The sequence below is a fragment of the Mus musculus genome, chromosome X (genome assembly GCF_000001635.26).
Source record: "Mus musculus strain C57BL/6J chromosome X, GRCm38.p6 C57BL/6J".
NCBI classification, from domain to species: Eukaryota; Metazoa; Chordata; class Mammalia; order Rodentia; family Muridae; genus Mus; species Mus musculus.
Genome location: NC_000086.7, coordinates 52,422,602 through 52,438,738, shown reverse-complemented (window position 1 = coordinate 52,438,738; position 16,137 = coordinate 52,422,602). Strand labels below are relative to the sequence as shown.

Below are 16,137 nucleotides of genomic sequence, written 5' to 3'. Positions count from 1 at the left end.
TCTTGCTGTCGGGAAGATCTGCTGAGCGCAGTTTGGAGGCTTGTCAGAGACAGTTCTGAAACCATGCTCTTTGGTCCTGTTCAAATAATGACTTGGAGTATATTAGAAGTTTGGTGACAAATGGAATAAAAAAAAAAGTGTCATTGTCTGTAATCTTGCAAATCAGAGGCAGCACTAGGCGTCTGCTATCCTGATTTTAGCACAGAACCTGGGGCTTTCTCCAATAATGTGGCATCGATATAATGGTTCCTAGGGGGATATTTAGACAATATAAAACAGGGAAGCTGGATCAAGTGTTTATATTTGTGAGAGGGCTGCTTACAGTTCTGACCATACCTCTCTTCTTCTGAGTTATGATTCCATAGTTGCTGCATCTCCTTTCCTTTTTTTTTTCTAACCTTCTATTAAACCCACCTCTACCTTTTGTTACTGTAATCAACTGTCCATAACTGTTCAGAACATCAAATTCCATAAGGCCACCAGTTTGTGCTCTCTAACCCCTTCACAGGACAATACGGACAGCTAAGCCATTGCTTTGTGAGGAGGACAATGTACTCCCAAGGGGCAAGGAACGTGCCATTGATTTCACAGTTATTTTATATAACCTTTGGGTTATATATTGGTGTCTTAAGAAATGTTAATTTCTTTTATAACAAATACAATTGAATGTTTACTCATTTCCTTTCTGGGGTGGGGGGAGGTCTTTAAAAAAAAATACAGACTCTCATGGCATTCCAGGCTGGCCTCCAACTCATCATATTGTTGAGGCTGGTCTCAAACTCCTGATTCTCCTGCTTTAACCCCCAAGTGTTGGGATTATAGGCACAAACCATTCTGCCTGGCTCTAACTAATGTCTTTACACTTGCTTCTTAGGCTGCTTAGACAGTTGCTAAAGCCTCTGATAATTACTAAAGCCAATAACTCAGGTAGTAGCACAGCGCCCATTGATTCTGTGTGAAGAAGTACCAATTACTATGTGATTCGGGCCTAGATGGATTTGTTGTCCTAACTTCTCAATCACAATGGCACTGTATTTTTCACTTTACTGGTGCATAGTTGACACACAGAAAGCATATTCTGCAGCCTAATTTGGATATAAATACACAGCCATAAAACCATGGCCACAATTTATAGCATAAATATATTCATTCTTTCAAAAGCTTTTTCTACACTCTTAGTTTATTGTCATTTTATAATTAAAACGAAAGATCTACTTTCTTGTTGAGTTTCCCTACAGGCAGTATGCTATATGTTGTATTCCTAGGATGTTTTTCATCTTCTATGATTGAAAGTTTGTACTCTTTAATCAACGTCCCTCTTTTGCTCTCACCCAGGATATGACATCCACAATTCTACTCTCGGCTTCTAAAAATTTGACCTGTAAAAAAGATCTTATTTATTTTAACATGTATGAGTGTTTTGCTTGCCCGTACATTGTGAGTACTTTGTGTGTTTCTGGATGCCCCCAGGAGGCCAGAAGAGGGCATTATATCCCCTTAAACTGTAGTTACAGGCTGCAGTGAGCCATCATATGAATCCCAGGAACCAAATCTTGATCCTCTGCAAGAACAGTAATGTTTATAGAATATAAGGGCAATTTTCTAAGGGAAAATTCTCCATCTCTTTCCCAAGCTCACAGAAAAGATGTACAGTTGGCTTTTTGATGGCAGCAATTTCCAGAAGAGCCAGGGCTACACAGAGAAACCCTGTCTCGAAAAACCAACACCCCCCCCCCCCCAAGTGCTACCAAATCTGGCTTCATGTGAGTCCTAGGAAATCTGACCTCAAGTCCTTACGTCTGAGTGGCAAGCACTCTCGTATATCTTTAAGAGGCAGTAATACGTAGTGGTTTGGTGGCTAGTCTCTGGGTTCAAGACTGCATGAATTCACATCTCACCCCTTCTACTTAATTCAGCTTTTATGTGGCTCAGTTTTCTTCCATTAGAGAGGAGACAGCCGTAGACACTTCTTATAAGGGAATTTTGATAATAATATGAATTAATTCATATAAAATGCTTGCAAAAGTGTCTGACACAATAAGTGATCCAAGGTTGCTAGTTCCTTATTTATTATTCCTGAAGCTTACCGTCAGGGGGCATGGAATCTTTATCCTTGAGGGAGAGGAACATAAAGTAACAGCGTTATACACATGGCCAAGAGTCCTATGTTCCATTACTGCTACCATGAACCCCATAGCTGTATGGCTTAGATCCAGTCTTAATTTCAGCTAGCTCATGTGTGAAATTGGGATAATAATGTTTCCCTTGGCTACATGTATGCACCAGTGCACATACACACACTTAACTTTCAGCAATCGAGAAGGAGGGAGAAAATTAAAACAGTACCGATTTTCAACATCTGAAAGGATATGTGGTACTTTACAGATATGTCATGGTAACTTAGCAACCTATATACTCTGTATATTGAAGCTATGAAAGATTCATAGAACAAAGTACACTTTTCATATATACACAGAGCTTTGTGCTCTTCAACAGAGATGGGCAGAGAGATGGCTCAGAGGACCTGGGTTTTATTCCCAGAGCCCACGTGGCAGCTCACGACTGTGCAGAACTCCAGTCCCAGTAGATCTGCTGGCCTTTTCTGGCATTTGTAGGAAGCAGGCATACATGGAGCACACACAGACATACATGCAGGCAAACCATCTATATACATAAAAAAGAAAAATTGTTTAAAAGAACAAGAAAAAGTTGCATAAACCATTGACAGTGGACCTTCCTTAGAATGGTAGTTCAGTGTCTAAGCAAGTAAAGAAGAAAACAGTGCAAAACATACATGCTAATTGATCTAACATCACAGAAGATCCTCTAGGTAGTTTGCTCTTTATGTCAATAATTTAAGTTACATTGAGCAGAAACAGAGATATTCATTAGCTAAAGCCACTACCAGAATGCTTTCATGCCAACCTTTAAATGACACTACACCCTCTTAATGGCACAGAACATTTCTTCTTCCCCTAAAAGGCATGTCTTTATTTTTCTAAGCTTAGGTTAGCAAGTACTTAAAGAAAGAAACTCTTTAGCTGTGATTCATGAATCATGATAATGGATCATAGAGCAAAATCTTCAGAAGTCGAGGTGACAAGAACCAGACCTAGAATATGACATAATTGATTTTTTTCGTCCAGTTAACACATAATTCATTTAGTTGTATCCAACAGTCCATGTGGCCTGCCATTATTTCTGGAGAAGGGTCTTTTCCTTAGAGTCTTTAAGGTAATGGGTCTGTGAGCAGGCCTTCATCGTTTACTACGTGAATTCTTGAAGAAACTGTAGGACTTTACTTCTGTTTTAAAGAATGAACTGAAAGTTCGGAGAAGATGCCTTTTGTGCCTCTTTTAGTGAGTGTCATGTCTATACTGTTCTGTCCGGTTTCCCAGGAATGTCTTATCCCATAGGAACATACACATTGTTAGCCCTGTTGAAGCTATTCGTACTAAACCCTATCTCATTTTAACGTTGTTAGGGACATTTAACTCCAGTTTTTAAGTTGTGGGTAACATCTGCTAATGAGTTCCTGAAAGGGCTCCACTCATTTATAAGTGGGAGGGCTTCTGTAATTGCCAGTGCAGTTATGAGATTGTATGATTGCAACAATATTTTCCATGCCCTTATTCACTGACTTTTTTATTCCTCAGGGTTTTAAATGTTCTTTAAGATTATCCATAATAACTGTGAGGTACATTGTAACTTAAGTACCCAGGCACCCTCAAGCCAATGGAAAATAGAGGTAGAAAAGATGGAGTAAGGTTATGACACTAAACACATGACATGAAGTTTATTATGCTTGATAGAGAGAGGCTATAAATTTAGCTGTAAGCTTTCAAGTCATAAATGTGAGGAGGGAAAAATTATGAGTTACATGACACACAGAGTCCAGAAGGTGAAAGCAAACTAGTTGTTCAGGAAAACTAATGGACAGTAAATGATAAGAACTAATTGGACTAATGGGGCAAAAGTGTGGTCAGCTGTTGCAGGCTCGTAAATTTTCTACTACAGATTTTCACTTCTTGCCACTTCTTGCTTCTGAGGACCCTTGTTATAAATCATTTTAAGTGTCTTCTGGAGTCTGTAATAGCCTTTAAAGGAAATTCTATCAGTCTATCTATCCCTATCTATCTATCTATCTACCCATCTATCTAGTCATACTCCACCATTCTTCCATCTACTTATTTGCCTATCCATTCATCTATCCATCCATTCATTGCATCATTATCCATCTGTTTGTTTGTCTGTCTGCCTATCTAATCTATCAATCTTTCACTTATCTCTAATGATACATTCAAATATTTCTTTTTTTTTTTCCGAGTCAGGGTTTCTCTGTGTAGCGCTGGCTATCCTGGAACTCACTCTCTAGACCAGGCTGGCCTTGAACTCAGAAATCCGCCTGCCTCTGCCTCCCAAGTGCTGGGATTAAAGGCATGTGCCACCCCCGCCCGGCTTCAAATATTTCTTTACTGCTGGTTGATCTCCCTCATATTTAGATCCCTGCTGTGTGAAAGGTAAAAACAGAGATTGTGTGTGTTTATAAGCTGCACAAATAAATAACATATTTAATAGCAATTTATTCTTAAGCTTAGTCAGTTCTGGTTAAATTAATGTGAATTGTAAAGCACCAGGAAAATACAATAGAGCTATAGGATTTAGTGTCTTCTCTATGAACTATTTTTAAAAAACAAAAAGCCTTACTTGCAACATAAACTTTCTGTTTCTCTGTGACTGGTTTTCAAAAATAAAAATCATTTACTATTCAAAAATAACTGAAATGTGTTACCTGTTTGGGTGTTTTGGTCCATAAACTTTTTGCAGTGGGTTTTCCAACTAAAATTACACCGATGTCATATGGCATCTATTGAATGCTAAAACTCCTTTTTTCAGGAACAAAATGTCAGACCAGATTGAAGGAAACAAAGAGGGAGTGTCTTGACTCTGTTCAGTGGTTCTCATGACTACTTCCATCAAAGACTGAGTTCTAAAGTGCTGGCGCTTTCAAAAATTAATGACCTTTATTTCAAATAGTTTTAAATTTGAAAGAAAACTTAAGTAGGTAGTAAGGGAAGCCTGGTCTTTGGGTAACATGATAAAATGTTTCGTTTTTATAAGGAACTACCTATCTGTCATCTAAAGTTGTTGTAACATCTTGTATTTCCACTAGATAGCCCCGTATCTGTTGATGCTCTACAGCCTTATTTAGTATTGTCAATTGTATGACTTTTAACCATTCTCATGCCTGCGCAATAGCATCTCATTCTGACTGTAATTTTTAATTTCCTAAAGATGTATGGTATTGAGAATCTTTGTTTAAGACTTGTGACTCTTTGTGGGGGAGGCAGCTGTTCAGTTATTTTGCCTTTTTTCCAACAGGGTTGTTGGTTTTATTACTGTTGAATTTTATTTTTATTTATATATTCATTTATCTATGCATTCACTTGTTCATTTAATTGTGCTTTGAATTTAACCCAGTCTGGCACCTCAGGAGTTTGTAACTTGTTTGCGTGTATACATGTATGAATTTCTGCTTTTAAATTGAGTCCATGGACTAGAAATATTACCTGTGTGGACCATATCACCTCTGAGCCTCAGTTTCCTCCCCAGTAAAATAAAATAAAACATGTGCGGCCATGTCACAGTTAAAAGGAGGGTAGATTTAAGCATGTTTACCATGGATTCTGCAGGTGCCTGGGAAGATTAATTCTCTTTTTCCATCCAAGTACCTGTACTTGAAAGTAAGGCTCGCTTTCCATCCAAGCCATCATGATGTATTCACCCTTGTAACATAAAAACGGAATCTCATAAAGTCGTGCCTATCCTTGCAGTGCTGGGAAAACTGCTTTGAAAAAGAACAGCTTTCTATAACAATTGCTTATTCTCCAGACCTTGAAAGGGATTCCATGCTTCATTTATTTTTCTTGTCTTTTAACCCCAAGTATATTCTCATATGCCCAGCTGTCTACCAAGAAGGCAAATAAAAGCCCATTTCTTTTAGTGTACATCTGAATTCAGGAACACCATACACTAAGGATAGCCAATCTGCTGCTGTGACAGACTATATATCTTGGGGGTACATAAGTAGAAGAGGGTTTTGAACCATTTAAAGAAAGTCTCTACACTTCCCCCATGAAACTATATCTGGAGAACTGTGTCTGTCATTGTGCATCAAAAGTTAAGAGGAATACTGATAACTAGTATCTGTGGTGATCAGGATGGTGATGAAAACCTTTAGAAATCTAGGGATTGAACTGGTGAGGTTCCTAAGCCTCTTGCCAAGCCTGATGACTTGAGTTTGATGTTGATTCCCAGAACTCAGATGGTGGAATGTGAGAACTGATTCCTATTAGTTGTCCTCTGACTTCCACAAACATGCCACAGCACATGTGTATACACACACATGCATATGTATGCACAGGAAGTCAATAAAAATGCAATAACAAAAGGAGAATGGAAACTTTTCTTTTCTTGGCATATTATCTCAGTTTATTAAATCCATTTATTTCCATCCGTAGATTATAAAGTCGGTGGATGTTCTGGGGACAAATTCTTCATGATGGCTCTGATTCCACAAGATTTGCTCTAGTGTTCAGTGAACATAACTCTTCACTTCATCCAAGGAAAGAGAAAGAGGGAAATCATCTCTAGCTAAAGTACACATGATTATTAGACTATGTTGTCAATGGACTTACACTTCCTTGCATTTACATTCCTACCCTTGACTTTATTTCTTGAACCCTCAAGAGACTTAAGAAGGCCAAGAATCACTTTTCACCTAGCATTGCTCCCTATGAGGCCCCGTGAACCCTTTTCTTGAGCCTGTGTATTTTGGTGATAAGGAATTGAGAGAACTGGGCAAAATCCAGAGCTGCGCGCTAAGTTTGTTCTGACATGTAGAGTCTGCTGTCTACAGCACTCGAAAGCTAGATGTTCAGTATGGACCTCAGCCCTTTCCCCCTGAAGTATGTGTTGTTGTTTCTGTAGATGAGTTCACGATCTTCTGTAATTTTCTTTTTCTATTGATCCTGCAGTAATGGCAACAGACCTTTTATTGGTAGGAGAATCTGGGGCTTTCCTTCCGTGTATCTTGTATATTAGAGAATGAGTGTATCACAATTCAGGTAAACTTCGCTTCCCCCAGAATTCATTTCAGAGTGGCCTGGATGATGGAGCTCTTTAGGGGTAACCTGTCTGCAAAGCAGCTTTCTCCCATTTCTTACTTCCTGCTGCCCCAAGGCAAAGGTGAAAGTGCTGCTCGGTTTTATTGGTCTTCGGGTTTCAATTTCTTCTGGTACATTTTTGTTCAGAGATGAGTGAGTCGATGGGAAAATGATGAGTTGAAAATAGAACTTAACTTTCTACAACGATTTTTGAGAAGGTGTTGTAGACTCTTAAGTTTGAGGGCAGCTAGAGAGTACCCATCACTTAGAGACACTGGTTGGAACTGATTATGTCTACCTTGCAACTGTGTCACCTTGGGGAAATATGTCCATTCTACTGAGACTCAGTTTCATTGTCTATTAAATCGGGGTTGATAATACCAGATTCAGAAGGTTGTTATTTTAAAAAAAAAAAAGTGACCACCAAAATGTTCTTTTAAGTGACTTTTAATCTTCTATATCTCCTGTAAATGTTTCTTTTTGAGATAAGGGCTCACTGTGTAACCTTGGCTAATCTGGGATTCCCTGTGTAGATCACACTGGCCTTGAATTTGGAGCAGTTCTGCAGCCTCTATTTCCCAAATGTTAAAAGTGAGCCACTGTGCTTGGCTACTTGTGGATAATTCTGAGACAAGAATGGTTCATCAGTGATCTGCCCACAGCACCTAGCAAGCCTAATATGTAATGCTATATTTCTACCTAAAATTAAAATGAGTAAATAATGTAGAATATCAAATTTTCTGATGGTTTTAAACAATTGAGTGACTGGCCCTTTGCATTGGGCTAGGTGACTACATAGCTGCATTCAACATATAGATTCAAGGATGGAGAGGAAAGTAACAAGTGTAGCTAGGAAGACTGTTATAAGGTAAAGTTTCTCCGAATCATTTACTTCTAAACAAAAGACAGAAAACAAGTGAGCATGTAGTGATTGATAGCAAGGAAATTTTTGCTCCAGCATCACATAGTTGCAAAATGGAAGGGATCAGGAAACACTAGTACCTCTCAGTGGTACAAAAGCCGTCCTCAGACCAATAGCCAGTCCACATATTCTCAGAAACCTTTGTAGATGGCTAAGTTCTAATTTAAATTCATTTTTGGTCTCTCGTGGCTTTGGAAACTCTTTAGAATTACACTGGCAACTCTCCAACAGCGCTGGGCATGTGATGAGCTCCAGGGAAGATGGTAAGGAATGAGTTCTACCTTGTGAGGGATCTAGGGCAGATGGCAGTGGTTCAGTCTAGAGCTCACTTCTGCCACAGATGACTGAAATGTTGGGCTAAGTGATCCCAAGGAATACAGTCTCTCTAGTAGTCTGGAGGTAGTAATAATTTGAATTTTCAAGGCTCATGAATTGGCATCATTTAGAGTACATCTGTCATGGACCCTTGCATTTTAGAAGGAACTGGATGTACTAAGGTAAAATATCAGGAAACTCGACTAGTTTTTTTTTTAACTCTTTCATTTGTTTTTTAAAAAATCTTTTATTGTGATTATTTTTCCTTTTCACATATAATTGTGACACTCCAGTTATTTGTGATGACATGTATCTAGAATATTTTGATTTGGGGAAAATGAGATGGCACATTACTACTTTATTTTTCTCAAAGCAGTGACACTAATTGGGCTTTATGCCATGGGGCTGAAGCAGCAGATGTAATCTTGAATTTGAGGTCTCTGTAGACTAGCTGAGGCTTTCAAGCCATGTGGAGTTGAACTTACGAGAGGAGCTTAGCGGTTATCCTTCCAGATGTTCAGCTTGCAGTTACTGTCAGTAGCAAATGTATAGATAAGTGTATGGATTGTTCTTTCCAGACAGATACCCATTCAGTGAATAAACACCTTTTCCAGTCCTGGCAATCTGTCAGATAACTCCCTTTCAAGTTGTTCGGAGAAAGTCTACCCAAAATAATTAAATTTTGGTTATCTTTTGTTCTTGTCTAATAACTTGCTTCTCCTCTGAGTTTGAACAGGCTTGAGTTGTTAAGTGAATTTATATAGTGTACGTTCCGTTTTGAAATATTTATCTCTGTCTAAAAATGAAATGTAATTAAATATAATCTTTTAACTGAGTGAATCAATGAAAGAAAAAGAAAATTTCTCTTTCAGCCAATTTTTAATCAATATTTTCATGTAAGGCCGAAATGTTAACTGAATCCTGGCAGTTGTCATTTGAAATACAGTTTGTATGTTTAAGAATTTATGTGTACATCAAGGTTTAGACTTCATACTCAGAAAGGAAAATTGACTTACAGGAGCAAGGAACTATAGAAATATAAGTAATACCAGCAATATAAGTAATACCAGCAATGAATGTGAGTCAATTATTTAAGGCAAATGGATCTTAATCCCAAAAACAACAGAGACATATCAAATTCATTTACACCCTGGATTTCATGGTTTAATTTTGGGGCATGTCTTTTTCTCTTATTTTACAGAGGCCTTTGAAATTGTTGTTCGCCATGCCAAGAACTACACCAACGCCATGTTCAAGAATAACTACCCCAGCCTGACTCCACAAGCTTTTGAGTTTGTCGGTGAATTTTTCACAGATGTGTCTCTCTACATCTTGGGTTCTGATATCAACGTGGATGATATGGTCAATGAATTGTTCGACAGCCTCTTTCCAGTCATCTACACCCAGATGATGAACCCAGGCCTGCCTGAGTCAGTCTTAGACATCAACGAGTGCCTCCGAGGAGCAAGACGTGACCTGAAAGTATTTGGCAGTTTCCCCAAGCTTATTATGACCCAGGTTTCCAAGTCACTGCAAGTCACTCGAATCTTCCTTCAAGCCCTGAATCTCGGAATTGAAGTCATCAACACTACCGACCACCTCAAGTTTAGTAAGGACTGTGGCCGTATGCTCACCCGAATGTGGTATTGCTCTTACTGCCAGGGACTGATGATGGTTAAGCCTTGCGGTGGTTATTGCAATGTGGTCATGCAAGGCTGTATGGCTGGTGTGGTGGAGATCGACAAGTACTGGAGAGAATACATTCTGTCTCTTGAAGAGCTCGTGAATGGCATGTACAGAATCTACGACATGGAGAATGTGCTGCTCGGCCTCTTTTCTACCATCCATGATTCCATCCAGTATGTGCAGAAGAACGGAGGCAAGCTGACCACCACCGTAAGTATCAGTCTTCAGGTTTCAAAAGAACTGTCCTTCATTGTGGTGGTGGGTGGGGTGATCTCTCCAGCAACAGATACTGATAGAAAAATAGAGAAAGGAAAAACGACGAGCAAGTGAGAATGCAGATGGGCTGAATGTACTCTCCGAGATAGACAGAATGTTAAAACTACAGGGTATAGAGTTGTAATACTAGATCTAGCTCCACATACTTCTTTGCTGCCGAGTATTGGGAACAAATTTTATCTTTATGAGTTTTATGTTTTGAGTTCATGAAAGAAGAATAGCTTGTATTTGAGACATATAGCATCTGCGTGGTATATGGTAAGTCTTTATTAAACATTAGCTGTTATTGTTGTTATCAGGATCCTTATGGGAATATTTCCTCTCTCTCTTATAAACAAGGAAACTGAAGCTTAGTGGACTGTATGTTGCACAGGGGCATCCAGTTCTGTAGTTAGCAGAAGAGACATGATTCGGAAATTGAATTTTTGATTTAATTATCATCACCTTCTATTCTGACTTCACTCTGTGGTCTTCATCACGTACATCACATTGCCATTCTGAAGGGAATGCAAAATACAACTTAAAGACAAGAGAGTCAGTGTCTACTGACTAAACCCACAAGAGAACATAAGAAAAGCATCTGTTCTCCGCATTCATGTTTGCAGCCTTAATTATACCAGTCTACACCTGATGGGATTTGTAATGGGAGAAGGGCAGTTTTGCAAGTGCAGTAGCAGCTTGCTTGGCTTGGAGGATATTCTGTCAGAGAACCACAAGAGAAAAGCACTTGTGATGTAGAACAGAACATACAGCCAAGAGCTTCCAGCTATGTTCTTTTAAGACAATGATTCTCTACAGCTTCCAGCTCCATAGGAAGACATGCCAGAGCAGTACAATATACTACTATCGTTGAGCTCCTGCTCACATCTCCAATGCGATATATATATATTCATCCATCCATGAGATGGGTCTCGGTAGTGTACCCATTGCATATAGGAGGGATGAAGATTAGAGAGTGTAAGTACTTTCCAAGATCTCCAAAAGTTTTCTATGGTAGGAGTGGTGATTCAAACCCAGGCCTTGCTGGCCTTGCTGACTCCTGCTCTTAACTTCCCTCCAGTACATTGCTGTGTAGTCTGAGCTATTAGTTAACCAGAATGTTGAGAGCAGCATGGGCTAGTTAGCCTTGTCTTTAAACTCGGAAGTGCAAGTGATAGGGGTAATTGGTTTCTTTGGTGAATTAAACTAGGAGGGAGGACAGAAATGATACAACCCTCAGCATGGCCACTTACGGAGCTACTCTAATTGCCCCATTCACAGGGTTGGCCATTTAAAACCCATTTGCTGAGAAAATATTTTATAGTAAAATGAACAGAAATGCCCTATCTAACGATGGTGTTCTTCGATGGCTAATTATTCCCTTGACTGCTTTATAATTTGAGGCCATATTCTGGGGTCTTATGCAAAAGTAAATTGCACAGAACTAGAAAAATGAAAAGTAAGTGCATTCATATGTTCATTCACTAGCATTGATCAAGAGTCCACTGTGAGTCCCACCCCAACCAAAGGCATCAGGGCGTGAGGATATCTACAATAAGAGGAAAATACGACTACTTTAATGGCAAGATGTATGAGTATTTAAAGGTTATCCACGTACATTTTTTTAACGTAGCATCTTCCTCCCCCAGTACTTTTAAAAACAAAAAGATAAAGTTTTGAGTGTGCAAGTGACACATCCCCCTAGTCCTCAAGGACTAGGGCACGAGGATTGAGAGTTTGAATAGACTGTCCTGACTAATCTTAGACTCAGTCTCCAACAACAAACAAAGAGAGAAGAAAACAAAAGAAAAGAGAAGAAACAATTGGGAAACAAAACTGTGCACACTGTTTTTATGATGTCTAGGCATGCAGGTTTGTTGAGTGAACATTTATCAACATCTGCTTTCTGCAGGAACTTTATCAGGTGCTAGGGATCCATAGCCTCCCAAGACAGTTCTGAGGACTTGACATATCACAGTTTCACTGGTTGATGGACCTGCAACTGAATAAATTCCACTATAATGAACATTTTGCTGTGATATGAATGTTGGAAAGGCAGTGTGAAAATTGAGCTAGTCTAATCCCATTTCAAAATGAAGAAATAAAGTCTCCAGAGGCATATCCAAAGTTTTTTTAGCTAAGAAAAGAGCCAGAAGCAGAATCCAAGATATTTTTCTGCTGCAATCTAATATTCTTTCTGCCATATCACTCTGTTCCCCAGTAGATCCTTCCAGACTTTCCTAATGGTAAAAGTACCATTAGGATTTTGCAAAGACATAAATTGCATGGTTATTTCAGGCTTTCAGACCAGCTACATTTTAGGTGTGTGTACACATAAGCGTGTGCTCACACACATACCTAATATACAGTAGAGGGAGTACATTTTGTGTCATTATCGTTCAGGAGGAAAGGCCTTGGCTGTCAGGAGGTGCTCAGTGATGCAGTCCCTTTCTGTTTTGGCCATTAAGGGGCTGATTGCTCCCAGCTCCCATATAGTTATGAGAGCGTGAAGTCTGCCATCCCCTGGGAATGCTTGAACTAAGCCAGAAAGCATATGTATGCTGCCTCGTTGCTGTTATATGATCACCAAGTCTAAGTTGTCTGCATCACCTGGTAGCGATTAGGGAATCACTGGCTGGGTGTGCTCCAGACCACACTCTGTACAAGCTACAAGCAGGCAGGGCTCTTTATTAGGGTGAGGAGAACTATGGGTTTGACAGACTGAAGCACTCTGTTCGTGTGGACAAACCCACAGACAGAATCCCTCAAACCAAAAGCTGGTTGAAAATTAAATGTTAACAAGATTCTGCAGGAGCACCCTCACTTCGTTGTGTTAACAAGATGGGACTGTCCCACAGTAGAACCTTGCCTAGGGTCAGTTGGGCTGAGGTTTCTCTTTAGCATCGTGCCATTTCTGAGCTGTGGGGGTGGGGCAGCTTTCTTGACGAGCTATATAAGGGATGGCATGAGGAGTCCATACAAGGATGTTGTCCAGTTGTGTTGGGGGTTGGTTGCTATGATCCATCTCACATCCTGAAGGTGGGTTTGGCCTTCTACATAGGTATGACAATCTTAGACTTTCGTAAGTATAGATTGTTGGTGTTTTAGTTCCTCCAAGAATGATTCTCAGTCCTGTAGACTACCAGGTGAAGGCATGTGGGTAAATATTGGGGTCTTATTACTCACAGCACCCCTGAATGTAGCAAATGTTCAGCTCCTCAAATTGACTCATCTCCAAGTCAATGGGAGAACTTGTTTGACATGGCTGGAGTCCAAGCCCAGAGATTCTGATAACACAACTCTATGGAGTCACTTGCCATTTCAATGGTGTCCTTCTTGATCCTGATGGCCCCTTAGGAACATCTGGCTATCTTGTTTGAAAGATAAAAGAAGATTGAGAAGTTGGCAAGCGGATAACCCAGATACTGTAGGCTAGGTTTGACAGAGGTAGAATGATATGTATCTAAAATGGGGCCGCCATATCAGATGTTAAATGAATTGTTAGGTTTAGAAAAATGCAAGTACTCACTAAGCCCCAGTCCAAACTGCTAAAAGTGCCCAGTGAATAATGACTTTTCCTTACAATTTTTAAAGATTTGTTTTTACTATTTTTAATGGATATGTGTGTTCATGTGTATGTATATGCATGTGAATGCAGGTCCCCTTGGAAGATACACACATGGGACCCCCTGGAGCTGGAGTTAAGTGTTTATGTAGGTGCTGGGAACTAAGAGAACTAAGGTCCTCTGAAAGAGCACCAAGTACCCTTAACCTCTGAGCTTTTTCTCCAGTCCATTTATACTTTTATCTTTTATTACTGGTGAATGAACTCAAAGAATCACATGTGCCAAGAAAATGTTCTATCACAGAGCCATAACCCCCGCTCCATACACTCATTTTAGAGTATGATTGACTGATATTATTTTATTGCAAATAAATTGAATAAAAATGCCAATAAATGATAAAAGATACCTGTATGCATATGTACATGGGCCAGGGAACCAAAAGTGGAGGAGGCAGATGTCTGTACTGAAAATTTCCCTCCAAAAGGTATTAATAATAATAGCTCCAATCCGATCTTCAAATGGATTGATTACATATCTTACCCCAAAGTGAGCACTGATCCTTTGAGTGTACTTGGGTAAAATTTGATCAGCATGTTATTGAATTCCACATTTTATACCTCGAACTAAATATAGAATGTGTTTACTTTCAGCACTGCTGATTACCATGGCTTCTTTTTTTTCATAATACAGAGAATGGAGTCCAGCTTTGTGTACATGTTAGGCAACCACTCTACCATTCACAGCCCCTGTAAAACGTATTTAAAACATCTATAGTTTTTGTCTCAGAGTCACCTTGATTACCATTACCATATATCTACATGTAGATTATGTGTATTTCATGTACAACTCACTCATCTGTTATATGTCTGGCATTTATTCCTCTCCCAGAATAGTTGCCAAAATTTTCTGTAGCTAATCTCATTGACTGTCTTTAGTCCACAATAGAATTGCTCATATACTCTTTTGTTGTTGTTTATTTCCAAGAATGTAATTTAATTACAGCATTTCTCCCTTCCCTTTCCTCCCACCTAACCCACCCTGCTCTCTATTAAGTTCACGCTCTTACCCTCTTGCTTGGCTGCTGGCAGTTTTCTTTTTCCATATTTGCTAGTGTACTTTGCTGACTCTCCTTAGCATGCCCCTGGGTTAGGGTTTCCTGGACCACAATTTTACTACCTTGACTTAGACCGTTTCACTGAAAGTTGTACAAAATTTCTTTGTATCACCACCCTTTCTCCCTTTCTTCTGTCATTGTGACTCACTTTGGAACTCCCTGGAAGAGTTTCTGCAAATGTCTATTACACATTTCATCATGCAAGCCATGTGCTGGACACTGAGCATCATCAAGAGGGTAGGGAAGCTGAGCATAGAAGATTCTTTTGCTCCATTTAGGGGGTCACTAAGCCAGCAGGTCTCAGAACTCAGATTCAGAGCTGGGCCTGTCTGACTCCCAAGTTCTTGCTTGTTACCATGACTCTATATTGCTCTCTCAAACACTTCCATTCTCTATTCACTAGAATCTTCGTTCCCCAAACACAGCCTAAATTGGTTTTTTATTATATTATTTAATATCCTGTATTACTCCCTACTGTTTTTCCAGCTGCACAATCAATTTTTGAATTCATTCTCTCTCCATGGAGACTCTTGCTCTACTATTTCCCAATGAAGAACTAAAAGACATGAGGTTGTTTTTTTTCCCCTTTTCTCTTTTCCTATTCCTAACACTTAAAGGAACAGAATAGTTTCTAAGAGAATATTTGTATAAGCTCTACCTGTTAGTGTTGTCAATGTTGAAAACTCTATTAAATTCCACTTGCACTGTTGAGTCCCCACCCACTGGAACAACAGAGAGCCATCTTGGTTTTTGCAGCGATGGAACTCAGGGCCTTGTGCATGTTAAGTGTTTGCTCCGACACAGAGCTGAATCACCAGCTAGCCTCAAAGACAGTTTTCACGCTATCTGGTATTTATCCTGAATATCGAATTATATTCAGACGTCTACTTTGGTCTTTCCTTAGGTAGTAACTTTGTCTACTGAAAGCCTAACCTATGCCAATATCTGGGCACACCCATTTCTTTGGCTACAATGTTTGAAGAAGCAATACAGTCAGTATTTAATCATGGATGGTAGGAAGCTTGGAGGCAGATTCTCCCTTTGAGCTGCAATAATAATTCACTGTCAAATTCGTGCATTTTGCTGTCTGTGTGAGTGACTGTAAGTCATCAG

General features: G+C 39.4%; 1 protein-coding gene across 1 annotated transcript in view; it reads left to right on the top strand.

Annotated features, from left to right (window-relative positions):
- Window positions 1-16,137, top strand: part of Gpc3 (glypican 3) — a 341,549-nt gene that overhangs the window by 175,236 nt on the left and 150,176 nt on the right. The window contains exon 3 of the mRNA NM_016697.3: window positions 9,605-10,299. Within this exon, the coding sequence (NP_057906.2) occupies window positions 9,605-10,299 (695 nt within the window). The remainder of the gene's footprint in view (window positions 1-9,604; window positions 10,300-16,137) is intronic.